At 49.2% G+C, this 27,501-nt stretch overlaps 3 protein-coding genes across 9 annotated transcripts; all 3 read left to right on the top strand.

Moving 5' to 3' along the window:
• Positions 1–377: 377 nt before the first annotated feature.
• Positions 378–4,278, top strand: LOC130704555 (fibroblast growth factor 11). 2 transcript variants are annotated; one of them, XM_057535397.1, is made up of 5 exons: positions 378–596; positions 2,248–2,358; positions 2,563–2,666; positions 3,372–3,486; positions 3,754–4,278. In XM_057535397.1, the coding sequence occupies exons 1-5, from the start codon at positions 404–406 to the stop codon at positions 3,930–3,932; spliced, it is 702 nt and encodes a 233-aa protein (XP_057391380.1). In that variant the 5' UTR covers positions 378–403; the 3' UTR covers positions 3,933–4,278. The 2 variants fall into 2 exon arrangements, with proteins under 2 accessions (XP_057391380.1, XP_057391379.1); XM_057535396.1 differs by having other exon boundaries at positions 3,288–3,486.
• Positions 4,279–6,057: 1,779 nt separating this feature from the next.
• Positions 6,058–9,004, top strand: LOC130705929 (thialysine N-epsilon-acetyltransferase-like). Its single transcript, XM_057536229.1, has 6 exons — positions 6,058–6,638; positions 6,809–6,860; positions 6,997–7,080; positions 7,180–7,281; positions 7,424–7,464; positions 7,598–9,004. The coding sequence occupies exons 1-6, from the start codon at positions 6,573–6,575 to the stop codon at positions 7,763–7,765; spliced, it is 513 nt and encodes a 170-aa protein (XP_057392212.1). The 5' UTR covers positions 6,058–6,572; the 3' UTR covers positions 7,766–9,004.
• Positions 9,005–15,892: 6,888 nt separating this feature from the next.
• On the top strand, positions 15,893–26,629 carry LOC130705953 (RNA-binding protein FXR2-like). Of its 6 annotated transcripts, none has more exons than XM_057536398.1 (8): positions 15,901–16,346; positions 22,101–22,153; positions 22,504–22,597; positions 23,000–23,071; positions 23,186–23,334; positions 23,589–23,682; positions 23,781–23,816; positions 24,571–24,717. In XM_057536398.1, exons 1-7 carry the CDS (start codon positions 16,266–16,268, stop codon positions 23,799–23,801), a joined length of 564 nt encoding a protein of 187 aa, XP_057392381.1. In that variant the 5' UTR covers positions 15,901–16,265; the 3' UTR covers positions 23,802–23,816; positions 24,571–24,717. The 6 variants fall into 6 exon arrangements, 5 of the variants coding, with proteins under 5 accessions (XP_057392378.1, XP_057392381.1, XP_057392382.1 ...); XR_009006353.1 differs by lacking the exon at positions 23,781–23,816 and adding an exon at positions 24,968–25,102 and having other exon boundaries at positions 15,902–16,346; positions 24,571–24,647; XM_057536395.1 differs by lacking the exons at positions 23,781–23,816; positions 24,571–24,717 and adding an exon at positions 24,968–26,234 and having other exon boundaries at positions 15,893–16,346.
• The last annotated feature ends 872 nt before the right edge of the window (positions 26,630–27,501 follow it).

Raw genomic sequence — 27,501 nt, 5'->3', positions numbered from 1 at the left:
GGCAGGAGTGCAGGGCCCGGAAATAGGGTGGAAAGGTGCCTGGGGATATTGGAACCACATCCTGGAAAATGTGAGGGTCTTGGCTTTGGGATAGTGTTAGTGGGGGACAGGGACACTGGAGATCAGAGAAGGGGGAGTTTTCTGTGGGGGGCAAAGGTCGAGGGTGGGGTCAACTGAGAGGTACATAGGCTGCTGGGTCTGGCGAAGCTAGCACGAGGCCCAAGGGTGGGAGCTGGTGCCTGGGGTGGGGGTCGTCTAGGGCTTATCCTCAGGTCCCGTGGGTGAGGCGGCGAGTCGGACCGGAGAGGCAAGACCATGTCCTGGTGAGCTAGCGGGCTTCTCTGGGGGCGCCCAGCGCGCTCCGGGAGCCTGCCGGTTTTGGGGTGTCTCCTCCGGGGGCGCCATGGCGGCACCGGCCAGCAGCCTGATCCGGCAGAAGCGGGAGGTCCGCGAGCCCGGGGGCAGCCGGCCCGTGTCAGCGCAGCGGCGCGTGTGTCCCCGCGGCACCAAGTCCCTTTGCCAGAAGCAGCTCCTCATCCTGCTGTCCAAGGTGCGACTGTGCGGGGGGCGGCCCGCGCGGCCGGACCGCTGCCCGGGTGAGTGGCTGGGGCGGGGTCTCCGGGCCGGGGGTCTCTCTGCCTGGGAGGTTGAGGCCAGGGACTCGGAAGAGCGGGGCCCGACTGACGGCGGCTCCCCGAAAGTGAAAGGGGGTGCGCCTGGACCACAAACCCTCGGCCAGACGATGCCTCAGTTTCCCTTCTCTCTCGCCCATAACCCCGAGTCTCCTTGCTTTCGAGGGCAAGGGGAAGGCTTGAGGGGCTAAGCCTGGTGCCCCGAAGCCTGGCAGCTCCCGCTCGCCCCCCTCCCAACACACGAGTCCCCACCCCCACCGTCCTCTGCCTACGTGCGGTCTCTCGCGATTCTTTCAATGCCGAGCGGAGGGGCCTGGGGGTTCCGGACGCCTGGGTCACCCCGAGGGTTTCTGCGGCTCCGGCAGCCCCGCCCCCGCCCCGCTTCTCTCGCTCCTCCGAGCCTTGGCTCCGTTCCTCCTCGCCGAGCTTGCCTGGCTCGGTACCAATCTCCCCAGCTCTCCCCGGGGTGTCCTTGCAGCTACCTCGCCAGTCCGCCCCTCTGTGCGCCCTCCTCCCGTGACCTGCACTTCAAGAAGGGAGCTGGGCACTCCCCCATGACCGCCTACGCGACTCCGAAATCGGGTCCCACGGGCTCAGGGGACCCTCTGCCGCGAGCAACTCAGACAACACTACACGGCTGGATACCCGCACGGAGACTGGGGGTCGTACCATCTACGAGGGGGTACCGGGAACTCGGCCGCAAGCGCCGGGGGAGGAGAGTTGTGAGGGTTAGCGTGTGGTCCCCGTCCAGGTGCGACAGGCGGGAAGTCCCTCTGGCCTCGCTCCCGCCCGCTCCCAGCTCCCCTAGGGGGAGACCCCCCCGCCCCCCGCTGGCGTCCTCCTCCCCCCGCCGCCGGCCCTCCGCAGTGGTACGGTCCGCAGCCCACCCTTTGAGTGGGACCCAGCCCCCACGTGAGTCAGCCTGCCTCACCAGCTCCCTGGCCCCTCCCCCATTTCCTTGGTTTGCTACCGAATATCCCCCATCCCAGGCGGGTTACCTGGCTGAAGGGGAGAGGCTGAGCCTCAGGGAGGGCTGGGCCCCCGCGAGCCAGCAGACTGACAGACAGACAGACAGGTGGGTCAGTGTCAGACAGGCCGGCGCTGGGCCAAGGCGAGGCCCGCGAGAAGCGAGCGGCAGCCGCAGCAGCAGGTGCTGAGTCAGCGTCAGGCCCAGTCCCACCCCCACTCCTGAGGGGGCGCCCCTACCCTGGGGTCACCTTACTGCCCCCGCCATTCGCAAACACACTGCCGCTTCAGCAGCTCTGCCTGTCTCCCTTTGTCCTCTGCCTTTCCATGTATCTCTCCCCTTCCTCTACCTTCTTCTCCCCTCCCCCCATTCTGGTTGAGCTGTAGAGTAGGAATTAAGCCTTTAAATAAATTTCAGTCAAGTAAACTGAAAGCTGGTTAGAGGAAGCAGAAGGGACCCACACCCCAGCTTCCTCTGGAGTCAAAGAGAGGTGGGAGAGACCTTGCTTAGAGGGTCAGGGAGCTGGGGCCCTGGGACCCTCTTCCTTCCCTCCATCCTCCTTTCTTTCTCTCCTCTGATCCCGCCAAGTGTAGCAATGTTTCTGGGAACAGAGGTGTCATGTTCCAAGATGAATGTCTCTTTCTCCAGAGCCTCAGCTCAAAGGCATCGTCACCAAACTGTTCTGCTGCCAGGGTTTCTACCTCCAGGCGAAGCCCGACGGGAGTATCCAGGGCACCCCAGAGGACACCAGCTCTTTCAGTGAGAGGGGAAGCCAGCTGCTGGGTGGGAAGGGGGAGAGCAGGCATAGGAGATGACAATCCTATTGTGGCTTCAGGTTCTGTTGTTTTCAGTCTGGCTCTTTGACCCCGCAAAGGAAGAAGTAGAACTGGGACCAGAATTGAGGGGGGGCTCAGATGGGGATTGGAGGCTTGGGGTACTGATACCTCTTCTCTCCACCCCCAGCCCACTTCAAACTGATCCCTGTGGGGCTCCGTGTAGTCACCATCCAGAGTGCCAAGCTGGGTCACTACATGGCCATGAACGCTGAGGGGCTGCTCTACAGCTCGGTGAGACAAGGGGGCAGAGTGGCCTGGAGTCAGGGGACTCCCCTAGCTACAGCCTTCCCAATTGCAGATATTTTGCAGCTCAGGGCTTCCTCTCCCTCCAGCTCTTGCCGACACCCTGTCCTCACTGCCCGCTCCCAAGCACCTCCTCTAGGGTCCCTCCAATCCCTTCTCCTCCAATAGCCTCCTAAACACCCCCAGGCTCTTTGAATGTCCAACTCTTTCAACCTTTTAGGACCCCTGTGTCTTCTCCAACCTCCTCTAGACCTCATTATTACTCACTTCCCCAGAGTCATTCAGGATACTGGGGAAGGATTCAGGAACTCCTCCAAGCAGAAATTCCCTCCAGGTCCCCTGGATGGTGAGAGGTTGGGAGTAGAGCAGAGAGAAGTTATCTTCTTATTCCAGGCCCCCAGAAGTCTAGTTCCTGGCCCTCGGGGGCCACCAGACTCTTCCTCATCCTCCCTTTCTCCCAGTTCCTGCGTGGGCTCAGAAGTTGGCTCTCCCAGGCTCAAACGTATGGATTATATCCTGCCTTGTTCTTCCCAGGGCTCCCTTCTGTTCAGTGATGTGTCTTTTTGTCTTTCTGTCTGTGTGTGCCTTTCTGGGTCTTTGTCTCCTCAGCCACATTTCACAGCTGAGTGTCGCTTTAAGGAGTGCGTCTCTGAGAATTACTATGTCCTGTACGCCTCTGCTCTCTATCGCCAGCGTCGTTCTGGCCGGTCCTGGTACCTGGGCCTGGACAAGGAGGGCCGAGTCATGAAGGGAAATCGAGTCAAGAAGACCAAGGCAGCCGCCCACTTTGTGCCCAAGCTCCTGGAGGGTGAGTATGGACCCCCAGGGAAGAGGTGGACCACATGGGACGGTATTGACCTTGACATGGACATTTAGTGACACACAGCTAAGGGGCTGTAAGTGTTTTAAGAGGACACATGCTATGACAGGTCAAGCCAGGAAGGCTCTGGCCTTTGGAGGTTTGGGAAGCTCTCCTTCTGTGGGTTCCCAGAGGAGGATTGTAGGGGAAGGGAGCCCTTTCAGAGCTCTCTTGGTGCCTAACTCTCCTTCCTGCTCCTCTCTCTCCCCTTCACAGTGGCTGTGTACCGGGAGCCTTCTCTCCACAGTGTCCCTGAGACCTCCCCTTCCAGGCCCCCTGCCCCCTGCCATGCAGTCCCCGGACTGGAGGCTCCCTGCCCTCGCCACCACCACAGCCTGTCTCCCAGCCCTGCTTCTGGCCCTGCTCTAACCCCTGCTGCCACGCTCATGCCCTGAGCAGCCAGGTCCCACCAGGTGCTCTACCCAGAGGGAGCCTAGGGGCCGGCCGTGACTTCCGGGGCTGCTGAGACCCTCAGATCCTTGGGCCCGGGAAAGGGGTCAGAGAGGGGGCTGTCTGAAAATGGTCCTGGCTGATCACTTCTTTCCTTCCACACTCACACCCTCCAAAGCCTTTTCCCGAGATGGCGCGGGGGGTTCCAAAACTGACAAAACCAGGGCATAAATCTTCTGCACCCCGGGCTCAGCCAGTTCCTGGAGCCCTTTGCCCTTTTCATGGCCACCAAGCCATAGATTTATAGGTCCACTGGAGCTCAGGATTAGTTTCCTTCTTTCCCTACTCCACCTTTTGCCTGGTTCCAGACAGGTTCTGGAACACCAGGCACCCCAGCCAGGGCCATTTCTTTTTTTTTTTTTTTTTCCACACACACACACTGTATTTTATTTTTACAAGAGATAGATAGACTGACACCAAGCATTGTACATGGATGACCACAACAAAAGCAACAATGATTGCAATTACCAAACATGAAACACACTTATACTATGTCATAATATTGACATTCAGTCCAGTAATCCTCCACTGTAACAGCTCCTTTACTTTGCAGTGAAAATTGATTTGTATATTCTTTTCCTCTGAGTCCTTGTGGGATTTTTTTTTTTTTAATTCAGACAGAAAGTCACAAAAATTATACTCATCCTCATCAGTTCACTCAGTCCCATGTAATTAATTTCTTTTTTTTCATCTTGATCTTTTGTTAGCAGTTTTATGAGTTCATCAGTTTTTCATTAGAGTTCTGAAAATGCTTATTCATTCAGTTCAGCAGTACAGTCAGTTACCAGAAACCTGTACTTGTCAGAGTCTTTTCCATGAATTTCTTGGAGATGAAACTCTTTTATAGGAACATATTTGCAAAATCATCAGAGTACACCCAGAACTGTCTGTAAATGACAAAAGACTTAAAAATGACCATGGTTAAAGATTTGATGAAAGTTCATAATAATGCAGTTGACAAGAAAATTAGTTATTTCTGAGATATACATTTTAAAGTAATAACTAGGATTATTACTTATAACATTATACCAGAACATATAAGATTTTTAGACGTTTCCTGTAATGTCTGAAACATTTATATTAACATATTTCCATACATATTTCCATACAAATACAAATATAAGATTTTTAGAAATTTCATGTAATGTCTGAAACATTTATATTAACATATTTCCATACATATTTCCATACAAATACAAATATAAGATTTTTAGAAATTTCATGTAATGTCTGAAACATTTATATTAACATATTTCCATACATATTTCCATACAAATACAAATATAAGATTTTTAGAAATTTCATGTAATGTCTGAAACATTTATATTAACATATTTCCATACATATTTCCATACAAATACAAGATTTTTAGAAATTTCATGTAATGTCTGAAACATTTATATTAACATATTTCCATACATATTTCCATACAAATACAAATATAAGATTTTTAGAAATTTCATGTAATGTCTGAAACATTTATATTAACATATTTCCATACAAATAACCCAATGAAAGTTTAGTATTAGTTGTTTTGTTTGTTTTTTTATACTGCAGGTTCTTATTAGGCATCAGTTTTATACACATCAGTGTATACATGTCAATCCCAATCGCCCAATTCAGCACATCACCATCCCCACCTCATCGCAGTTTTCCCCCCTTGGTGTCCATATGTCCAAGTCACCCCACCTGTGTTCTTTAGTGTCCTTGTCTGCAAAATGTGAAAAAATACCTACTTTCCGGAGCTACTGTGAATGAGGATGAATCGAGATGATACAGGCACGGTGCCTGGTATCTACTCTGAGCTCCTCCCTCAGTATTTTCCCAGGCCTCTGAGGCTTGCTGCATAGGGAGGTGCTGTCTCTGAGTGTGATTCAGTGGATACTAAGAGTCCTGGTCCCTTCTCCCCATTATCTTCTCTTAGCCGTCTACTACAAGGCCTAACCATTTACCAGTAGAAATTCATCACCCTCTCCCTGACCCATCTTAAAATACAAATGCCCCCAAGAGAAGTAACACTTTGAGCCAGTAGGCAAGAGCTGGAGGTCTTGGGGCTCACCCCGAGTCTGGATGGGCTGGAATGGGTGAGTTGGGGTGAAGGGTAGAGCAGGTAATCACTGCACACTTCAGTTAAAGAAGGAGGTATCTTTCGAGCCGTGGGGTTTCTCCAACGGAGGCTGGAACACCCAGATAACAACAACGAGGAAGCCTCGGCAGTCCAGCCTTGACCCCTGCGGGGAGTGCGGTCAAGATACCCGGCCATAGGGGCAGAGCTGGCGGGTGGGCGGGGACATGCCTGCTCTGCAAGCTGATTGGCTGGCAGGTGCGCGCTGGCGGGGCCCGAAATTAGGGGCTACCAGGCCGTGAGGACCGCTAGTCCCACCGCTCTCTCGGCCCCGCGGCAGCCGGAATCGGGCTTCTGCTTCCCAGCCCGCGGCGCCCCCACCACCTCGCTCCCCACCACTCCCCCGGCTTTCCGGGATCCGAATTTGGAGGCCCCTTAAAGGGTCCCCGTTGCTCTTCGCCCGGTCCTGCAGAACGGAAGTGGGGATCCTGGACTTCGGTCCCAGACGGTGGAGATCGGGATGGCTTCCGTGCTGATCCGAGAAGCCAAGGAGGGAGACTGTGGAAATATCCTGAGGCTGATTCGGGTGAGGGCTGCAGGCCGGAAACCGGGGTCCCAGAGGGGGTCAGAGCGGCGCTGCTGGAGTGGGGGCGGGAAGGAGGAGGTGGGAGCAGAGGGAGGAGCGCGCCCAGGGCTCCTGCTCTGGGAGCAGCGAGGCCCTCCTGCCTTAATCTAGCCTCTGTCCGCACGCTGTAGGAACTCGCTGAGTACGAGAAACTCTCAGACCAGGTGAAGATCAGTGAAGAAGGTACGGGCCCAACACCTGAGTCCTGACGGAGGCTGGGGTGGAAGTGACGGATGGGTTCCCCAGGCAGTAACTCCAGACTGGGCACACACCCAGGCCTTCTGTCTCTATCTCTTTGTCACAACTCCGATCTCTGCAGCCCTGAGAGCAGATGGCTTTGGAGAGAATCCTTTCTATCACTGTTTGGTAGCAGAGATTCTTCCTGTCCCCGGGGAGCCACAGGGTAAGAGCACCCCTATCTCAGAGGTGCCCTCTCCAGTCAGCCTCAAAGGTCTCTCCCCCAGGTGCCCAGCGGCCTGACCCTTCTTTTTTTCTCTCTCAGGGCCCTGTGCGGTGGGCTATGGGCTATACTACTTCATCTACAGCACATGGAAGGGACGAAACATTTATCTGGAAGACATCTACGTGAAGCCAGAGTATCGGGGTACTGGGCAGAGGCCAGGCTGGGAGAAAAGCAACCCATAGACTGGACCACCATCCCTTGCCTCTTAATCCTAGCCTATGGTCTTTTCTGATCCCCTTCAACTCAGACAATCCCTCTTTTTGTCTTTTTCTCCCCACATCAGGTCAGGGGATTGGCTCCAAAATAATCAAAAAAGTGGCTGAGGTGAGGAGAGGGATGGAGCTACAAGCTGGGACCTGGCAAAGCAAAGCTGTATGGGAGGCACCTGGGTTGAATGGAGGGCGAGAAAGTCTTTTCCTTTTTGACCCAGGAAAGTGAGTGGTGTCTTCTCCCACAGGTGGCCCTGGATAAGGGCTGCTCCCAGTTCCGCCTGGCAGTCCTAGACTGGAACAAGGGGGCTATGGACTTGTATAAGGCCCTAGGAGCCCAAGATCTGACGGAAGCTGAAGGTTGGCACTGCTTTCGCTTTGAAGGAGAGGCGATGAGGGAGTTGGCAGGAAAGTGACGCCATCCCTTGGGGATCTCCATTTCAGCTTCTTCATCCCCACCAGCTCAAGCAGTCCTCAGAGACTGTCTCCACTGACCAAGGCCTCCCGGAAGGAAGGGAAGGAGGGTTGGAGGTGAATATTCCCAGATGGAAAGAACAGAGGTGAGGAAGAGGCAAGCCTTCCCACCTCCTTGTTAAGGGTGAAAAATAAATGAGAATTCCCATGTGTTGATGTGGTGTTGGGTGGAGGAATTGAGGATGTGACAAGCTTCAGCTATTACGACCCTTCCTCAGTGTTTTCTGGTCAGTGGATATTGCTCCTGGGGATAAAAGTGGGCCTAAGATGACTTTCACCCACAATGGACCAGAATATTGGCTCTGGCCTCTAGCATATATATCAGGCTTGTTGGTCAGGTTTGGGACCCAGACAAAGGCCTCCAGTGTCTGGACTGGGCTGTGTGGAATCCGAGACTGAGGCAGGCCCACCGACTCAACAGATGGAACAGGCTGCCACCTGGTGGCGGCATTCTAGGGACACTGGGAAGGACCACTGGCCCCAACTTTTTAAAAAATCCGCTCAGCTAGCGAGTGCTTTTTCTTTTTCAAAAGTCACAAAGCCTTTTTTTTCAGTTCAGCAGAACCAAAACAAACCTTTAGGACCCATGGAGACAAGAAGGGAAACAGGTTCATTTCCTACTTTCATAATATTTTATTATACAAGTAATGCAGGTTTGTTGTAGAGAAGTTTGAAGGGACATATAAAAATAAAATCCATAGCCTTACTTACATCTCTACTCTTAACCCTTTGGTACTGATTCCTTAGATTTTTTCAATGTACATATATACATATAATTAGTTAAGTATGTGGGGATTTATGGGATCAACTCTTTTGCAACCTGTTTTTTCATTTAACAATAAATCAGAAACATCTTCCTAAGTTATTAAACACATCCTCACTTTCAGTGGTAACATATTATTCCTTTTGTGGAGGAACCATTGGTTAAATGGTCATAATTTAGACACTGAAAGTGGACAAGCAGGTAACATAAATGTGTAAATTGTAAAACACAGGATCAATGGAGTCTAGAGAGTTGAAGATCCATCTTAAAATTCAAAAAAAAAAAAAATACAATTCAGCCAAACAACACTTCAAAGGCCCAAATTCTTCCAGAGTGGTGCCAGTTTTGGGCCCTTAAAACGAGTTTACAACAGATGGGCCTTTAGGACAAACTTGATTGAGAAATAATGAAGCTTGTCTGCCCCTTCCACAGATGGGAGCAAGAAGAATCCAGTTTCATGCCCTTGGCTCATCTAATCTGGCAGGGATGAATATCTTTTAAACATGAACAAGTTATCTTTTGATGGCACTTTTTAAACTTAACTCAGAATGAATTATTTCTGGAAGGACACACAAACAAGCAGAGAGTGGTTGCTTCCAGGGAGAGGAACTGGGTGTCCAGGTAACGGAAGGAAGGGGACTTTTCCCCATGCCACTTTGGATCTTCTGAATTTTGTGCCTCGCCCATGTAGTACTTCAGAAAAATGAATAAATAAAACTTTAAATACTAATGCAGAAGAAAAGATTATGAACTAGGAAACAATATTTCCAAAATGTATCTTGCCCCCGTCCTGTTTTGTCTTTGCTTTTCAGAGTTTACACTTGTTTTTTTGTTATTCGCTCACCCTGACCCAGATCTTACCAGTTTTCATAGGGTGTCTTTGCACCCCGGCATCAATCCATTCTGCAGCCACCCCATGGTCTCCCACCCACTCATCACTTCATTAACCTCCTGTAGGGTGATTCTATTAAGTGCTGGGGCTGACTAGTATGGAGTGAAAATCACCTGGGTTCTGTCCATTCCAGGGAGAACAGAGGGGAGGGCATTTAGGGGGAGGGATTTTTAAAGAAAGAATAGAGATAACTTAAAATATCTCTCAAATCTGTCCACATCCCTAACCCCACTTCCACTATCACCTCTCTTTGAAAATTGCTATAACCTCCTAACTGATCTCCCAGCCTCCTTCTGTAACTACCCCCCTTCCATGGGGTTATTTTTTTTTTAATCATAGATATACAGTATACTATTTAAAGTGTCAACTATCTCTACAAGACCTATATAAGAAAACAGTAGTCTCCCAATTCCCCAGCTCTTCAGAGTCAATCACTTTCAATTGAGTTTTTAAATTGTATTGTTATGGGGGGGGGGGGTTTGTATTCACCTTCATATTTCAAATTCAAAATGGCATACAGATATTGCTACTTTTTTGTTTTTTTTTTGGCCACATTGGGTCTTCGTTGCTGCACACGGGCTTTCTCTAGTTGCGGCGAGTGGGAGCTACTCTTCGTTGCGGTGCGCAGGCTTCTCATCGCAGTGGCTTCTCTTGTTGCGGAGCACGGGCTCTAGGCGCGTGGGCTTCAGTAGTTGTGGCGCACGGGCTTAGTTGCTCCGAGGACGTGGGATCTTCCCGGACCAGGGTTCGAACCCGTGTCCCCTAGCATTGGCAGGCGGATTCTTAACCACTGCGCCACCAGGGAAGTCCAGTTATTGCTACTTCTTGATGTTTCTGTTTCGAGCACTAGTATTGACCTCCCATTGCTAACCCTCTTTTCCAACCCCTCTTTCACCCCATCCCTACTTCCCATCCTCCCATCCCTCCAATATTATATCATAACTCTGGATGGATCTGTGTTTCATGTTTACATGTTATGATTATGCAAATGTTCTTCACAGTTGAACCATGTGGATTGTTATAGGTGTTTTTCTTTCTTGCATCATTTTTGTTTTCCCTGAAATTAATACTTGCCTTGTATCTTTTATTCATTTGCTTAGTTTTCTGTGTACTCTAATTTATCCCCCAATTCTCCCCTAGTTATGTTAATCTCTTCTTAAGAATATACAAACACGTAAGGAATTTGATCTATTTCATTTTGAAGAACTTTCTCACGGAGCCCTTAGACCTGCTCCAGCACACAGTCTGATCTTTAGGCTGCACTTTTGGAGTCCCCTTTCACATCCATCTTAGGGACCTTTGCCCCTCTCTTGACAGCCTGTTTCCCAGAACCTATGTACTCACCTTTCTCGGTTTATTTTGATGGAGCTTCTTGAGAAAGGATGCCTGGGAGGTAAATTTGTTGGAATCTTACAAGTCTGAAAATGTCTGGTCTGCTCTTGTACTTAATTGACAGTGTGGATGGGTATCAAATATTAGATTGGAAATAACTTACCCTAAGAATTTTGAAGGCATTTCTCCATTGTCTTCAAGCTTCAGAAACTGAAAGTTTGCTGTATTGCTGTTCAGAAACCTGAAATTTTTCTTATTCTGAATCCTATGTATGAAGCTTATTTTTATTTTCCTTCCCTCTTTCCCCAACCACAGCTTTTAGGAGCGTCTCTTTATCCTAGAATTCTGAAATCTTCCATGGAAATGTCTTAGTGTTTTCTCAGTGGGTCTTTGCAATCTGGAAACTCACGTTCTTCAGTTATGGAAACATTTAAAATTTTTATTATTATTTTTTGGATGATTTTCTCCCTCCTTTATCTCTGTGATCTTTCTGGAACTTTTGTTGTTATTCAGATGTTGAATCCCATGGACTAATCCTATAATTTAAAAAGAAATTTTTTTTCTTTCCTTTCTCCCCATCTTCATTTTCTGGCTCTACTTTCTGGGAGATTTCTTTAATTTCTATTTTCCAACCCTTCTACTGAAATTTTTAAAATTCCCTAATTGATTTTATTTATTTATTTTTCTTCCAGTTTTAATGAGATATAATTGACATAGCAGCACTGTATAAGTTTGTGTGCAGCATAATCATTTGATTTACATACATCATGAAGTGATTATCACAATAAGTTTAGTGAACATCTATCATCTCATATAGCTACAAAATTAAAGAAATAAAATTTTTTTGTGATGAGAACTTAACTTTCATATATATAACGTACAGCAATGTTAATTATATTTATCATGTTGTACATTACATACCTCCTTCTACTGAATTTTTATTTTTGCTCTCATGTTTTTAATTTCTAAGAGCTCTCTTATTCTCTGCATTTTAAAAACATTCTGTTTTTGTTTCATGGACATATGTTCTTTTCTCATCTGAGAATATTCATCATAGGTTTTTTTAAAAATGTTTTTCTCCTTGTGTAGTCTGTATTTCTTCTAAACGTTCTTTCTTTGTTTTGGCCTCCATCTTTCATTTTAAAGGCTTTCCTCAAATGTCTGGTAATCCTCAGTTGTCTGCTCATATTTAAGATCGGGACACTAAGGTACTGATTGGAAACTGTGAGTGTGTCTGTATGGGATGTAGGGAGGCATGTGGACCGTGAACTTTACTATAGGGTGAGCCGTGAGGCCATTTCCTTGAGGAACCCCTGATGTCAGTACCATTAGGTCTTTTTCCTTGTCTGGTTAGATTTCCCAGAGAAGATGCTTCCAAACTCCTGCCTGGAGGGTGTAAGCCTGGTTGTAGGTAATCTCAGAGCTGGGTGAAGAGGGAGTCTGGGGCAAGTCTCAACATTCAATCTGTAAACTTTCATTTAATCCCCATTTTCAGGATCTATCTAGCCATCCATCTATCAATCTATCCATCTTTCTATCTTCCTCTCTCAATCTCTCTGTGTATTTAGAAGTCCTAAGGCAGGACTATCCTGGCGGTCCAGTGGTTAAGACTCCGTGCTTCCACTGCACAGTGCATGGGTTCGATCCCTGGTCCAGGAACTAAGATCCCACATGCCATGCGGTGCGGCCAAAAAAAAAGAAAAAGAAGTCCTAAGGCAAGCTGGGGCATTCTGCTGACACACTCTGTATAGTCCAGCTAGAGTAATTTCACCTACAGGCAATTTCACCTAAAGGCAAGTTGGCTGAAAATCCAGTCACAGCTCCCACTGCTGTCAGCACAAAGTCCAAACTTCTGGCTAATCCCTCCAGGCTCTGGCCCAAATCCCCATTATCTGAAACATTATTCCAGCCTTTTTTCCCCAGCAAGTCAGTTCTGACCATGTTAGACTCTTTCCAGTACCTCAAATGCACTGTAGTCTCCCTTCTGGGCCTTCCGTACATGCCATTTCCCCATCTGAAATGCTGTTCCCCCTTTTCCCACTCTCATCCTTGGCCTGAATGAACAATGACTAAAGCAGATGAAAAAGAGCAAAAGTCAAATCTGAGAGGACTGTTGCTGCCAGAGGCTTGGAAATTGATGATGGTGCCATTTCCAAGACAAAATTCAGCCACTCCTGTTGCTTAAGGGTCCAAACCCAAACATTTTAGTCTGACAGCCAGCACTCCTGATAATCTGTCCCACTTAATTTCTCTAATTCTCCCTCCCTACTCCTCATCAGAATCACTGCTGATAGTCTAGTCCCTTTTATTATTTCTTTTTTTTTTTTTAATTTTATTTATTTATTTATTTATGGCTGTCTTGGGTCTTCGTTTCTGTGCGAGGGCTTTCTCCAATTGTGGCAAGTGGGGACCACTCTTCATCGCAGTGCGCGGGCCTCTCACTATCGCGGCCTCTCTTGTCGCGGAGCACAGGCTCCAGACACGCAGGCTCAGTAATTGTGGCTCACGGGCCCAGCTGCTCCGCGGCATGTGGGATCTTCCCAGACCAGGGCTCGAACCCGTGTCCCCTGCATTGGCAGGCGGATTCTTAACCACTGCGCCACTAGGGAAGCCCCCCCTTTTATTATTTCTGCTACCCTCGTTACTGATGTTCCTTCTCAGGCACTCTTGAAGGCACCTCTTCTTTTGCCAGCCCTTTATTTATTTCTTTGTTTCTTTGTTTAATTTTTGGACACGCTGCACGGCATGTGGGATCTTAGTTCCCCAACCAGGGATCCAACCGGTACCCTGCAGTGGAAGCATGGAGTTCTAACCACTGGACCACCAGGGAATTCCCTGCCAGCCCTTTAAATACTGTTGTAGTTGAGAGTTTTATCATGGACCCAATCCATTTCTAAGTCACTTTTCTTTAGACATCTAATTTTCTCTTATAGCTTTAACTATGTCTAATACGCTGATAATTCTCACATTCACCTCTCTAGCCCAGACGTCTCCTGGGCCACACACTAGTGTGTCCATTGACCTACAGGACATTGGTTCCTTCAGTTAATATTTGCCGTGCCAGGAACTGTGCTAAGTACTGAGTATACAATGCTGGGGACAAACAGACCTGGAACCCAGTCTCTGATCTCATAGGGCTTACTCACAGTGTGATGGCAGAAGACAGACGCTGGATAAATGATTAACATTACAACCATGATGTGTGCCACAAAGGAGTATGGGATGCTTTGGCAGTGTAAGGCAGGGGACCTAAACCAGTGTGGGCATAATGGAAGGCTAATGAAATTATATTTAAATTGGGATCTGAAAGAGAAGTTTGTTGAAGACAAGGGAACATGACCACCTGGATGGTGGACCCTCAAACTCAAAGAGCGCAATCAAACTCATTGAACTCATCAACTTCTCCTCCAAAACTTTTTCTCGTATGTTCTCTCTTCCATGACTGGCATCACCATGCACTCAGCAATCCAAGGTAGAAATCTGTGTTCCTCCCACTTCTTCACTGACTCCACCCCATCCTTATCACCAATTCTTGTTGATTCTATTGCAAATTTAACAGGCTCAAATCAACCTGTACCTCTGTTGCCCACAGCCCTAATCCAAGGCGGTCCTCAGCATCTTCCTCACCTGCAACAGCTCCTCACAGCTCTCACTGCCTTCTGGGATGCCCTTTCTCTTTAATCTATTCCCCACAGTTGTAAAACATAAATCTTATTACATTATACTACTGCTTTAAATCTTTCAGTGGCTCTCCAGTATGGATAAAGTGAAGACCATTTTCCTTAACCTGATTTACAAGTCCTTCACAGTCTAGCTTCCCTACTTCAAGCCAAACGCTATTTGAACTAGTTGTGGTTCCCCAAAGGACATGTTCTTTCTGCTCCTCTGCACCATTGTAGTTCTTGTTCTCTCAAGAATACTCTTACTGCACTTTTCCTCTAGCAAATGCCTATTTATCCCTCAAATCTCAATTTGCATCACCTCCCCTGCAGTAGTCTTTCCCTATCACTCTGAAGAACAACTGACCATTGTTCGTCTCCTTGGGATTCCCTCAAAACTTAGTCCTTATCTTTATCCCATGTTCAAATGAACTCCATGCACTTACTTGTTTAAATGTGTTTGTCTGCTCCTTCCCCAATATATTATAAAATCCTTGTTTTGGGGACCACATCTTGTCTTTGTATCCTTACGACCTACCACAGTGGATGGAACACAGTGAGGGCTACATAAATATTTGCTAAATGATTACTGCACAACACATGATCCTAATTTCTTGGCTATTTTATTCACTTCTATCGAAATTTCTTACTTATCTTAGTTTACGAATCCTAAGTTTCCCTTCTACTATCCTTTCTCCGTAACAATTTTTCCTCTTTTGGATTTTCTCCGCATTTAGATATCAAATCTTGTGCTAAGTTGCATTTGCCTTTCGGTACTGCCTTGAAATCTTTCTTTAACCTTTCTTTGTATGCATGACCAGAATCTTCTCAAGGCAAGAACGTGACTCTTAAACCGCATTGTGCAGAGATACAGAGGCTCAAGAGAGTCCAGTCCGCCTTGTGGACTGTAAAGCCCAGCGCATGCGCACCAGGCCCCCCTTTTTTTTTTTTTTTTTTTTTTGCCTTTCGACAACTTTTTTTTTTTTTTTCCTTCGGAGCGTGCGCACCAAGAAACACAAAGGTGGGGAAAGTGACCAAGCAATCATTCAGGCGCATGCCCATCCCTAATTTGTACACGCCTGCTGGAGCGCACCGTGGTGAAGTGGGTGTGGTCTGACCAGGAGCATCAGAAGTCCAATCCGATTGAGTGAGCTCTGTCCCTCCCTCCCCATGATTGGTTAGCTCTCAGTGTTGTGGGGCGGGAAAAGGAAGAGACAGGGGCCGTGGAGAGGTGGGGTGGCGAGGAAAGAGAACCAGTCGGGTTCTGCGCAAGCGCAAGTAAGCGACCAGGAGGGGGCGTGAGAGAGTGAAGAGGAGTGTGGAAGCCCTGATGCGCTGGCCAGCGCGAGCTGGGTCGCCAGCCTTGACGCCTGCGCCTTGGCCTTCGGGGCCCGCGCGCGGCGGGCGGGTGCCCGGTGCGCCTGCGCAGTAGGCGGCGGCGGCAGGGGCAGGTGAAGGCCGTGGAGCGGCAGCGGCAGCAGCGGGTCCCGGGACTGAGGCAGCAGCGGGGGCAGCGGCGGGCGGAAGCTGAGGTGACGAAGGCGGCGGCGGCGGCGGCGGCGGCCGTTTCCCTCACGGTGGCGGAGACCAAGGCGGCGGCGGCGGACGGGGAGCGGCCCGGCCCCGGCCCCCTGCTCGTTGGCTGTGGCAGGGCCGCCGTGGGGCCAGCCCGGCTCCCGCCCCCCGCGGCTCCCCCTCCGGCTCCTCCTCCGGGGAGACGCCGGGGACCTGGCCCGGCCCGTACTCAGAGCGCTGCTGCAGCCGCCGCCGGGGGAGTCGGAGGCGGTGGCGGCGCCATGGGCGGCCTGGCCTCTGGGGGGGATGTGGAGCCGGGACTGCCGGTCGAGGTGCGCGGCTCCAACGGGGCCTTCTACAAGGTGAGGCGGCGCGCTGGCCGGGGACGCGGTCTTCAGCCCCCTCCCTCCAGCCAGAGCAGGGAAGAGTGGGGCGGGATCGACATTCTGGAGCTAAGCCCTGACCCTTAGAACCTTAGACCCATGCTCCCACCCGCGTCCGTCCTGGGGGGAGACCTCTAGAAGTTAACCCCTTCCTCTTAGTTTTGACCCCTCTATTACACCTGCTTTTACCCGCATCTCCGGGATTGAGCATCAGGGCATTATTGTACTTGGTTCAGCTCCCCTCCCAACCCCCCAGAAGAGACCCCATTTACCCAGCGTCTCGTTGACTTTTCCTGTCTCTGGTAGAAGATCTGCCTTGGATCTGAATCACGTCTTCCCCACAGTCCAAGCACATGGAGAATTCTCTTTATTCTCCACTATTACCCCCTTGGGAAGGCCGTCCCATATTAGATCTTTTCATCTTCCTCGGAGAGGCCTCTGCTTACTGGCTCTGGAAGACTCACCCCACTTTCATCTTATATTTCTGTTCCCACCCCAAGGAGAAACGGTCAGACTCTGTTTATGACATTTAGTATCTCTGACCTCAGGAACTCTGGGCTGTAGCCGTCTAGTTGCCTCATAGCCATAAGGTGGCACCTTTTCTCAAGTCTCTCACCCCACCCCTTTATTCCAAGACTAGCTGGTCTACTGTTTTACCCAGGGATGGTTTTGTATTTGTCACCTCACTTTGACCTCATACATTTAGATCATTCATACAGTTTCTTCATCTTGAGGAGTGTAAGCTTCATATCCCTGATCTCTAAAAGGGGATCTCACAAGGATTCCATCTGTTAATCTTCTTCTTAAGGATTTCCACTTCTAGAAGACTTTTGGCCAACTCGCCCAGTTTGGGAATCCACTAGCCTTTTTTTAAAGGAGAAGGAGACTATCTTTAAAAGATCCTTGTTTACTTCAGCTCCCCCGTTGCCCAGGATTGGGTTTTTTAGAACTCCTTTTATTACCACCTTTTAAATCTGTTCTGAATCTTATTTTTTAGGACATTTTTTTCCCATTTAGATTAAGCCAGAGGGAGACCCCTCTTGCCTCTCAGGAATTTTTCTTTATGTGACTGTTGTTATTTTGAACCTCTTTGGACTTTATGCCTGGAATTGTCTCAGAGACTTTCCTGATTCCTGTCTTCTCTCATTTTACCCTGAGGAGCAAGAGCAGAGTTATCTTATCATAACATTACTTGTGAGGAGAAGAACCCCCTTTCCTTCACTTCCCCTCAAGCCTTTCCTCCCATAATAGACCTCTCCACCTTCGTGCCCTTGGAAATGACTTTCTTGAACTCCTTCCCTGTGAAGTCATATCTTGCTATAACTGGAAAGGGTCTCATATTTGCCCTTGGAGTAGGTTTCTGCCCCAACTTCGACTGGTAAGCTCAGTGTAGTCATTTTTGACCCATTCTAAATGCCTATTCATTTCTGCTTTACTTCCCTCACCAGATTTCTTTATATTCTTCAGTGCCTGTGGGTACCCACATCTATCTTAACTTAACCTCTCAATATAAGTCTTTAGCTTTTTATCCTAATATTTCTGTGTAATACCCAGAAACTACCTATTCCATTAGCCAGCTAAGATGGAAGAAGGAAGCTCCCAGCTGATTCTTTCTGTCATTTTTTTTCTGCATACTTTCCTAACTCATGGGACTTTTTCTTCTAGCCTGCCTCCATAGCATTTCTGTTTTCTTTGGCAAAGTTTCTTAATTCCTTTCTGATTCTGATAGAGTGCATTTGTCTCTTATATCCTTTTCCCCCAAACTTGCATTACCTTTATTGAAGTACCCTTCCTCATAAGATTTTAGCCTCATTTCCCACAGTATCTTGTCCTTCATCTGGGTCCTTCCCATCCCTAAGAAAAGTGATTCTTAAACTGAGCCTGAGATCAAGATATGATGTTTGCTTTTGTTCTAGGAAGCATGGGAGTCAGACACAGCTGGGAAAGATTGGTATCCAGTTCAAATTAACTGTGTGAGACTGCTGGGAAGGGACATGTTTCCCTTCCCACATATAAGTGTCCAACAGAAAATGTGTCTCTGAATCTTTCTCTTTTCTCCTGTGGGCTATGGCAGTGATAGACTTGATTGAGTGAATTGGGGCTAGGATGCTTTGAATCAGAGAATAGAGTTTGGACTTGAGCTGGAAGCCAGGTAATGTGGATTTTGTGTCCTGGCCACTTTAGCATTTTCTGCCCCATGCCTCAGTTGAAAACAACAGTAAATCCTTAAATTCAGACTAATCTTTCTTCAACGTTGAGTGCCATATAGATACTTGCCCAATCTGTCCTTGCTGCTGATTTAATATTCATGACTCAGCAAACTTCAGTGTGGTTCAAGGAGTGTTTACATTGCTTCTAGAACTATAAATTTGGGAAGGTTCTTTTCATCCCTCTCAGAATTGGGTCCTAGTGTTGTTGATCTTCTTCCAGGATAGAACTGCAAATGTCAGATCTGGGATCTAAGTTATCTTTTAGCTATCCCATCAGCTCTTCCTTTTCTGTCAGAACTTAATGTGTTTTGTTCTCTAAGCGGTGCTCTCCCAAATGAAATATCTGTTCACCTTCCAGGGCACAGTCATCCAACTTTCCAGACCTTACCTGGCTATCCCAATTCCAATTTCTTTGTTAAGGAATATGGCATCCTCACCTTCAACACGTGATTTTTATCCAGACCCTTCCTGATTTTCTTCTAGAACTCCCTCCTTTATTTTGAGAACCCAGGACTAGAAGATAGGTTGAAGGTGGGACCTAATTTTGTATCTTATAATTTGAGGAAAGTGAAGTACTTAGGAACCTAGGACTCTCACTTCCTCTGTCCAGTCCTAGGCTCTATAAGCCAAAGCTCCATAAGCCCTGGCCATTGAATTGAATTGAGTTATTATCCTTTGGATCTAGGTAGCCTTCTAGAGATTCACTCCACTGCTCTTGCCCTCCTCTGCTTATCTTCTCAATGAGCATGGACTGAGCAGAACTAGGAGCTCACTTTATACCACTGGTATTTTTGGAGGAAAAATACTGGGGTCATGTGGGTGGAATTAAGGAGCAGAGACTGACTTGGAATGTGAAGTTGAGGAGAAAGCTTGTTTTGGAGAATCTTTGAAGGAAAAAGACCCTAGAAGTATAAGAATGAGTGACGTTTAGTTGAACTGCTGAGTTATGTGAGGGAAAACTCCATTCTGAGCTTTGCATTTCTGCCTTGGGATCATGGTAGCTTGAAAAACCAGGGTAATGTTGCTACCTCTGCCTGAGGGCCAACCCTGACATGTTGGAGGAGAATTGGATTAGAGCTTTAGACATATCCTTTGTGAATGAGTGTATCTAGGAGTGGGGAGCTCTTTACAAAAGAGGCAGGCAAGTGATTCTCTTCCACTATGTTTTATCTCATCCCTGAAATGTTTTGAAAATAGCTAACTCTCTCTTGATAAACTGTTTCTAAAGCTTAGAGATAGACATTTTGGATAAAGAATTGGATAAAGTCAGCTGTAGAGGCTAGATGAAATGTTTAGAGAAATCCTTATAAAGGAAGAAAAGAGGAGGACACTTAAAAAGGAGCTAAGGAAAAAAGAAGAAAAAGAAAAAAAAAAAAAAGGAGCTAAGAGAAGAACCCAAAAGGGAAGAGAGGGATTCGGGCAAATAGAAGATGTGAGTGGAGAAGAGTAGGAATGGGTATTGATGGAGCTGAATGAAGAGTGGAAAAAATATTACAGAAGAAGGGAATGGCAGAGAAGGCTAAAGCATGGGTAAGTAAGAGGCTAGGCAGTAACCAGGAGTACTAATGCTGTGGGCAGAAGTAAGGCTCTAAGTAGTAAGACTCCATAACAAGGTCCTTTCCCGAAAGAAGAGAAAGATGACTGGTATCAAGAGTGAAATTTTAGGTTTAGATTTAAGGAAAAAACAGTGTATTAAGTGTTTATGATTGATCAGTTCTCTGAGGTGGGAGTGACACAAGTGTACATTTTTGGTGTTTTCTCTCCTAAGCTCATATTTTGTTCCTACCTGCAAAGCTCAGGAATTGTTCTTCATATATTAGCTTTTTGAAACCCCTAATTTTTAAAAAAATCTAATGAGGCATAATTGACGTACAATGAAGTACACCTATTTAAAGCATACAATTTGTTAAGTTTTGACAGATATATAAAACAAACCATCGCCACAATTTCTATCAATCCCAAAAGTCTTCCACCAACCACCAATGCCTTTTGTCATTATACATTAGTTTGCATTTTCTGATTTTTGACAGAAGCGAAAAGGCAATTCAGTAGAGAAAGGATAGTCTTTCAACACATTGTGCTCAAAGAAGTGCATATTCATAGGTTAAAAATGAAGTTTGATTGTATCTGGCACCATATACAAAATTTAACTCAAAATGGATCATTGACCTAAATGTAAAATAAAAACTATAAAACTCTAGACAAGGACGTTAGGTAAAGATTTCTTAGATATAAAACCAAAAGCTCAGATACAAAAGAACAAGTTGAAAAATTGGACTTACTCAAAATTAGGGATTGCTAATTTTGATAATGTGAAAAACAGGAGAGAAGGTAGGAAAATTGGGAGCACAGGGTTGAACGCATAGCTTTGGCTTCCTCAGTGAAGACAGAAAATAGGAGGTGGGGAATTCCCTGGCAGTCCAGTGGTTAGGGCTCAGAGCTTTCACTGCCTTGGCCAAAAAAAGAGAGAGAGAGAAAATAGGAGGTAGACCAGCGATTCCAGCTATTCAGTCATCCCTGTTCCTCTCCCTTGTCATCATCTCAAGTTTGGGGTCTTCTACAAATTTTATTACTCTTTTCAAATTCTTAGCAGTGTCCTAGCATTTAGAAATCTCACATCTTTTATTTATTTAATGGGCCGCACCGCTCAGCTTACAGGATTGCAGGATCGTAGTTCCTGACCAGGGGTTGAACCCTGGCCCACGGCAGTGAAAGTCCTAACCACTGGACCATCAGGGAATTCCCTCACATCTTTTAAATCCTAATTTTTCCTTTAGTAAGTTGTGTTTGTTTTGAATTTCTCCAGTGTTCTGATTATTTTCTTACGACCCAGGCATCAAGGCACCAAGTTCGCTCAGGCCTCTTGCTGTATTAGGAGCTAGACCCTTCCTCTCTTGGCAGAGCCTGATGTCCTCTAGGTGTTCCAGGACAACCTCACACTGTCTCATGGGATATTCTTAGCTTTGCTGAATGTTGTTGGTATTTTAATTGAACTCTGGCAAGCTGCTCAGCACTGCGTGAGGCAGACAGATAGGGAGGCCTCTGTGGGAGCCGTAGGAGACCACTAGTTTCCCGGCTGTTCTGATGCAGGTGATGTTTCTCCCTTCTACTTAATTTCTGTCTCATCTTATTTCCGGATTTTGCAACATTTCTTGCTACCTCAACATTCGTATTCCTTCACCAATACAGCTTTTTCTAGCCCTGTTTTTAGATTGCTTGTGTCCCCATCTAAAACTCTAGTTTAAAAAAAGAAAAAAAAAAAGGAGTTTTCTGGTGGCCCAGTGGTTAGGACTCTTGGCTTTCACTGCTGTGGCCCCGGGTTCAGTCCCTGGTTGGGGAACTGAGATCCTGCAAGCCACAAGGTGCGGGCAAAAAGAAAGAAAAAAAAAAAGAAAAGCAAACAAAAAACCTCTAGTTTAAGGCCCTCTAAAACTGTCTGTTCCCTTGATGGCTGAGGTGGTGGTTGATTGTGTTTTTTTTTTTTTTTTTTTTTTTTTTTACTTTGTTCTAAAATCCATTCTAGGGCTTTGTGAAGGATGTCCATGAAGACTCTGTCACCATCTTCTTTGAAAACAAGTAAGACCTTGGGAATAGAGAATCCAGCATACTAGGTCCTAGAAGGAGAGTGGAGAAGAGGGGGCGGCTGAGTCCCATGAGGCATGTATAATAGGTGGGGGAGAGCCAAGGGTTTGGGTGGGCAACTTATATGGATCCCAGGAGAGGAAATGGTGAGAGTGGGGGTCATTTGACTCCATATTTAGATTCTAGCAAGAGATGGAAGGCACCACTATGGAGCAGGGCCTGGAGTTTAGCGTCTAATCACCAGGGAAGGTGGAAAATGCCCAGTGGAGGAAGTAACCTCTTCCTGAAGAAACGGGCAACCACACTAGCCTGAATAGCTTTCATATCACTGTTTTCCCTTGCAGCTGGCAGAGTGAGAGACAAATTCCTTTCGGGGATGTCCGGCTACCACCTCCAGCTGACTATAATAAGGAGATCACAGAAGGGGATGAAGTGGAGGTAAGGTCGTTGGAGTCCACCTTTTCTAAATGTCCCTTTTCCCAGGATTCTGCATCTCCCTTACCCTGATACCAGTACCCTAGGCTCCTCACTGGTTGGTTCACGCTCCTTCCTCCATCCAGCTAGGCAGCCTGTGGAAGAGTGAAATGCAGCAGTTTTCTGTCCATCATTGCTGTGATCAGTCAAGCTCTCAGGGAGCTTCCTGTTTTCAGGAGATTCACTTTTCTTCCATTTATGATAACAGCATCTAAAATCCAGTGTTCTCTGATTTTAATTAGCAGCTCCTTCCTCTAGATTCCTTTATCTTAGTTTAGGATGCCTCCCAAGTGTCTTAATGCTCATTCCATTCTTGATGTTTTTGGATGGTCCTCAATATCTCTTTTATTTTCAACTTCTCTTCAGGTTTATTCTCGAGCCAATGAGCAAGAACCTTGTGGCTGGTGGCTGGCCCGGGTGCGGATGATGAAGGGAGATGTGAGTGATTGTCAAGGCCTTTGGAGAACTGCTGAAACACATATTTTAGTCAGAGAAAGGTGGGAGATAGAAACTCAGGTCATCCACAGCTTCTCCTTTCTTTCCTTCTGCCAGTTCTATGTCATTGAATATGCTGCCTGTGATGCCACTTACAATGAGATTGTCACCCTGGAACGGCTTCGGCCAGTTAATCCCAATCCCCTTGCAACCAAAGGCAGCTTCTTCAAGGTTACCATGGCTGTGCCTGAGGATCTGAGAGAGGCGTGAGTGTTTGGGATGTCGGGAGTGGGGGGCCCTCTTTACGGTCCTCATCTCTGCCCTTGTTTGTCCCAGCCTCCGCTCCCAGTTTCAGTGTTCTGTGTTCCTTAGGCCCTCTAGAGTCCCTTTTGCTCCCAGTTCCTCTGTTTCCTCATCCCTGTTCTTTTACTGCAGTCCTTATTTTTCTCAGTCCCTCTCTCTCTCCCCTTCAACTGTACTCTACACTCTGCCCTCTGAGCACGGTTCTCTTTCTCTGCAGCTGCTCCAATGAAAACGTCCATAAAGAGTTCAAGAAAGCATTGGGAGCAAACTGCATCTTTCTCAACATCACAAATAGTGAGCTCTTCATTCTGGTGAGTTTATTCTGCCTGAATTTCACCTAAGCCCTTTTCCCCTTTTAACAACTTTGCAAGAAGAGAAGAGGTAAAATGTGCTTATATTTATTTGTCAGAGAGGACTTTATTGCTCCTGACCTCTGTGGACCCAGGTTAGCCCTACCTTTCCTTAGTCTTTCTCATGTATGACCTTAGTTCTGATTCCCCCTAAAGCCACCTCAGCACCCCTTCTCCCTAGCCAGAGGCCTGGTCACTAGGGCTAGGTTCTGACTGGCCAACAAGGGGCAAGAGGCAGCTCTTTTAGGGTTCTCTAGGCCCCTAGTCTCCAGCTCCCCTCAACATATATACTTCTCCCTCTATGCAAAGGCTGGGGGAAACTCTAGCATTCTGACTCATGCCTCTGCTCTCCTCCTCATGCCCTGAATGGACCCCATAACCAACCCAGCCCCTTCCCCTCTTCTTCCAGACCCCCCCCCCACCCCTACTCCAGGGTTAAAGCTGCAGCCTGTTGCCGAGGTAGCATTGCATTGCGGGGCAGCATCCTGTCGCCCGGCAACCGGCTGCAGAATCAGGCACCTGTCCCTGGATTTGCCCCTCCAGCATCCCCTCCCTGTCTAGCCCCTGCCTCAAGGCACCTTAACTTCTGAGGGGAGAAATGGAGAGGGCCTGGGGTGCAGGGGTCTCCCCCACTACACAAATCCTGCTAGAATGAGATGTTGAAGGGAGGGTAAGGTGCTGGGCTTGTGCAGTCCCAAGAAAGACCCAAGTCTGGCCTGGGGTGGGAGTTCAGTGCCATGAAATTACAGCTCAGGAGTGATTAACACGTATAAACAAACCCACCACTTCCTGCTAATTAATGACTTGGTATTTTTATTTTCTCTTCCTTGTCTATCTCATCCCTTCCAGGGAGGTGGGAACTGGGACTCCTGAGTCCCTGAGGAGAACCTGCCTGGGAGGGATAAACAGCTGGAAGGGGAAGTACTGTACTGGGTCTGGGGAGCTGACCCTCCTTCCCCTCTGGCGGTCCTAGACATTTAACACATCTGGACCTCACCCCGGCCTCAGACTTTTCTATCTGGGTCCCTGCTGAGGGGAGGGGTGGCTGGGGTGGGGGGGGGGGAGGTGCCAAGGGGCCTGAGGATGGAAGGAGGGGGGCGACTTGGTCTGAATTCCGAGCCACTAACCACCTGTCTCTTCTGTTTCCCCATTCTTGTCTGTCTGCCCCGTCCAACTTCCCTTCCCTTCTTGCACCTCTTCTCTGTATTTTTCTGTCCGTCCGTCTGTCTGTCCCTCCTCCCCGCAGGTCGGGCCTGCCTTCACCTTCTCCCACTTCCTTCCCCTTCCCCACCCCTCGCCCCCTCCATGGAGAGGAACAGACCCCTTCTCTGTCCCGTCTAACCCAGGTCCCTCCCCACACCCCTCCTCCCTCCCTTTCCCCCACCCCCTCCTCCCTCCTGGGGCGAGGGGGGCCTCCCTCCCTCTCCCCCCCTTCTCTCTCTCTCCGAGGGGGGGGTCCCGGGGAGGGAGGGGGGGTCCCCGATCAGCATGTTCGCTGCCGCCTTCCACCTCGGCCTCGAGGCCCCCTCTGCACGGGAGCCAGACTGGGAAAAATGAACTGACCAGCAGCAAACGGGGGCGGGGGCGGGGGGCGGCAGGGCATGGAGAGAGGAATAAAGAGCGCCAGAGTCCAGGAAACATTGGTGGTCTGTGGCTTGGAAGCGCCACTCCTTCTGCCAGCCTGGGTCCCTGCCCTTGGCTTCCTGCAATAAGAAGCCAGTGTCCTCTTCTTGGCCTGAGGGTCCCCTTGGTTTAGTGGCCACAGTCCTGCCAGCAAGCCCCTCCTGGTCCGATACCATGCACTAAGTAGATCTGCAGCTGCAGACTCCAAACCACTGGTCTCTGGGCACCTCCTCTGTGTCTCAGCTGTCCCTGTCCCCAAAGAGCCTCATACAAGAAGCTGCTTCCAAACTGGGAGGTTCCACATCTGGGCAGGTCCAGCTCCACGCCCAGTGAAGGGCATGAAGAAGGCTGAGGCTCTGGACTCCAGCCAGGCCTTCCCCAGGGCTCTGAGGCCAAGGTCTTCCTAGTCTCAGGAGCGGCCAAGAGATGGAATGTGTCATTTGAACAAGTGAGTCACAGGGTGGTGAGTGAATGATTGACCGCTCGAGGGGAGGTGGGCCGGCCTCCGGGCCCTGTTTGACTGTCCAGGCTCAGCTTACCTGACCCTGGTTACCAGCGAATGCCACCCTGGCCCCTCCTTTTCCTCCCCCTCCCTCATTGTGACCCCAACCACCTGCCCCATTATGACCCAGTCCTTCTCCCCCTCTGGCTCCCAGTGAGTATGTGGAGGCCAGGGGGCCCAGGCAGTCCTGGGACCCGCGGCCATGGGTGAGCAAACCCACGACCGAGCCCAGCCGTGCTCTGGCACCAACCCCAGGAAATGCCAGGAACTAGGAGACTCAATTCTTCTGATCCTGGGCAGCTTCATCTTGCTCAACGTGGGGATCAATGTGGTGACTCTGGTCAGGGCAGGATCTGGGCAGTGGGGTTGGGGGAGCCCTGGGGTCTTGAAGGGGCTGAGGTGGGAGGGCTGCTGGGGTGTGGCCGGACAAGGGGTGGATTTCAGGGCTCACCCTGCTCCCGGCCTCCCCCCTCCCCTGCTTCCCTCAGCTCTGGAGGCCTCTGAAGCGCTCCTTGCGGACGCTTTTTCACCGTGTTTTCCCCAAAGGTGAGTGGGCGCCAGCGTGGGCTCAGGGGATGTGGGCCTGTCCCCTTTCTTCTATCCCTGCCTCGATTCTCAGCCCCTCAGGAACCCAGGCCCTGTCCCATCTCGCCTTTCCCCGCAGACAAGCAAGCCAGCTGTGTAGGCAGCCATCGCATGTGCATGCGCTGCTCCGTGGATCCCATGAACCTGCGCTCAAGCGTGTCTTCCCGCTTCCGCCATCGCCCAAGCTTCCTGCTCGGGCACCCAAACCACCTTGACTCGTGGATACGAGACACAAAAAATGAGAAGGCTTCTGGGTGCTGCTGGATGCCGCCTCAGTGTGGACGGGCTGGGGCTCCCATGGAGGCTCCACGGGGACTGTGGAAGGAGGGGGTAGTGGGAGCTGGCGAGGCCCCTCCGGTCACAGCCTTAAAGTCCCGAGCCACCTTTTACTCCAGGCAAGAGACATCTTCCAAGCTCCGCAGGATGAGCAAGGTGGACGTGCTTCCACTCCGCCTGCCCCAAGAGAGCAAGACGAAGACCCCAGACTATGACCCAGCCCAGGCCCCAGCCCGGGCCCAGACCCGCCCCCCAGTTCAGCCCCCTGCGCATGCTCCTGCCAAGGCCCAGACCTTCTCCTCAGCCCACCCCCCTGAGCACACCCCCCCCCAGGCCGAGAGCTGCTCCCGAGGCCACGCCCATGAGCACACTTCCGCCCAGGCCCAGGCCTTCTCCCCAGTGGACCCCACTGGGCGCACACCTGCCAAGGCCCAGACCTTCTCCTCTACCCACCCCTCTGAGCAGGCCCCACCTCAGGCCCAGACTTGCTCCACGTTCCACCCCCCCGAGCACACCACCCCCCAGGCCCAGACCCCCTCCCCAGCCCTCACCCCTGAGCACAGCCCTGCCCAGGTCCATGGCCCTGAGCATACCTCAGCCCATACCCCAGCCCAGGCCTCAGCCCAGTCCCTGGGCCACACTTCCGTCTACACCCTGACCCATGTTCATCTGACCTATACCCATGCCAACACTCTGGTCCCTCCCCCACCTTTGGCCCCAGTCCCTCCCCCAACTTCTGCCCCTGCTACTACTCCTGCCCTAGCCCCTACACCAGCCCCTGTCCCGATCTCTGC

Source organism: Balaenoptera acutorostrata, chromosome 20 (genome assembly GCF_949987535.1).
Source record: "Balaenoptera acutorostrata chromosome 20, mBalAcu1.1, whole genome shotgun sequence".
Taxonomy (NCBI): Eukaryota; Metazoa; Chordata; class Mammalia; order Artiodactyla; family Balaenopteridae; genus Balaenoptera; species Balaenoptera acutorostrata.
The sequence above is the reverse complement of the archived record's forward strand: the minus strand, read 5'-3'. Positions and strand labels throughout refer to the sequence as shown.

What these genes read in the sequence shown, in the direction of transcription:
- LOC130704555 (XM_057535396.1), top strand. Translation starts at nt 404, where the DNA reads ATGGCGGCACCGGCCAGCAGCCTGATCCGGCAGAAGCGGGAGGTCCGC. An exon ending in AGAGGACACCAGCTCTTTCA is followed by an intron (nt 2,359 to 2,562) that starts GTGAGAGGGGAA and finishes CTCCACCCCCAG; the next exon opens with CCCACTTCAAACTGATCCCT. An exon ending in AGGGGCTGCTCTACAGCTCG is followed by an intron (nt 2,667 to 3,287) that starts GTGAGACAAGGG and finishes TTGTCTCCTCAG; the next exon opens with CCACATTTCACAGCTGAGTG.
- LOC130705929 (XM_057536229.1), top strand. Translation starts at nt 6,573, where the DNA reads ATGGCTTCCGTGCTGATCCGAGAAGCCAAGGAGGGAGACTGTGGAAAT. An exon ending in ATATCCTGAGGCTGATTCGG is followed by an intron (nt 6,639 to 6,808) that starts GTGAGGGCTGCA and finishes CGCACGCTGTAG; the next exon opens with GAACTCGCTGAGTACGAGAA. An exon ending in TGTCCCCGGGGAGCCACAGG is followed by an intron (nt 7,081 to 7,179) that starts GTAAGAGCACCC and finishes TTTCTCTCTCAG; the next exon opens with GGCCCTGTGCGGTGGGCTAT.
- LOC130705953 (XM_057536395.1), top strand. Translation starts at nt 16,266, where the DNA reads ATGGGCGGCCTGGCCTCTGGGGGGGATGTGGAGCCGGGACTGCCGGTC. An exon ending in ACCATCTTCTTTGAAAACAA is followed by an intron (nt 22,154 to 22,503) that starts GTAAGACCTTGG and finishes TTTCCCTTGCAG; the next exon opens with CTGGCAGAGTGAGAGACAAA. An exon ending in CCTGAGGATCTGAGAGAGGC is followed by an intron (nt 23,335 to 23,588) that starts GTGAGTGTTTGG and finishes CTTTCTCTGCAG; the next exon opens with CTGCTCCAATGAAAACGTCC.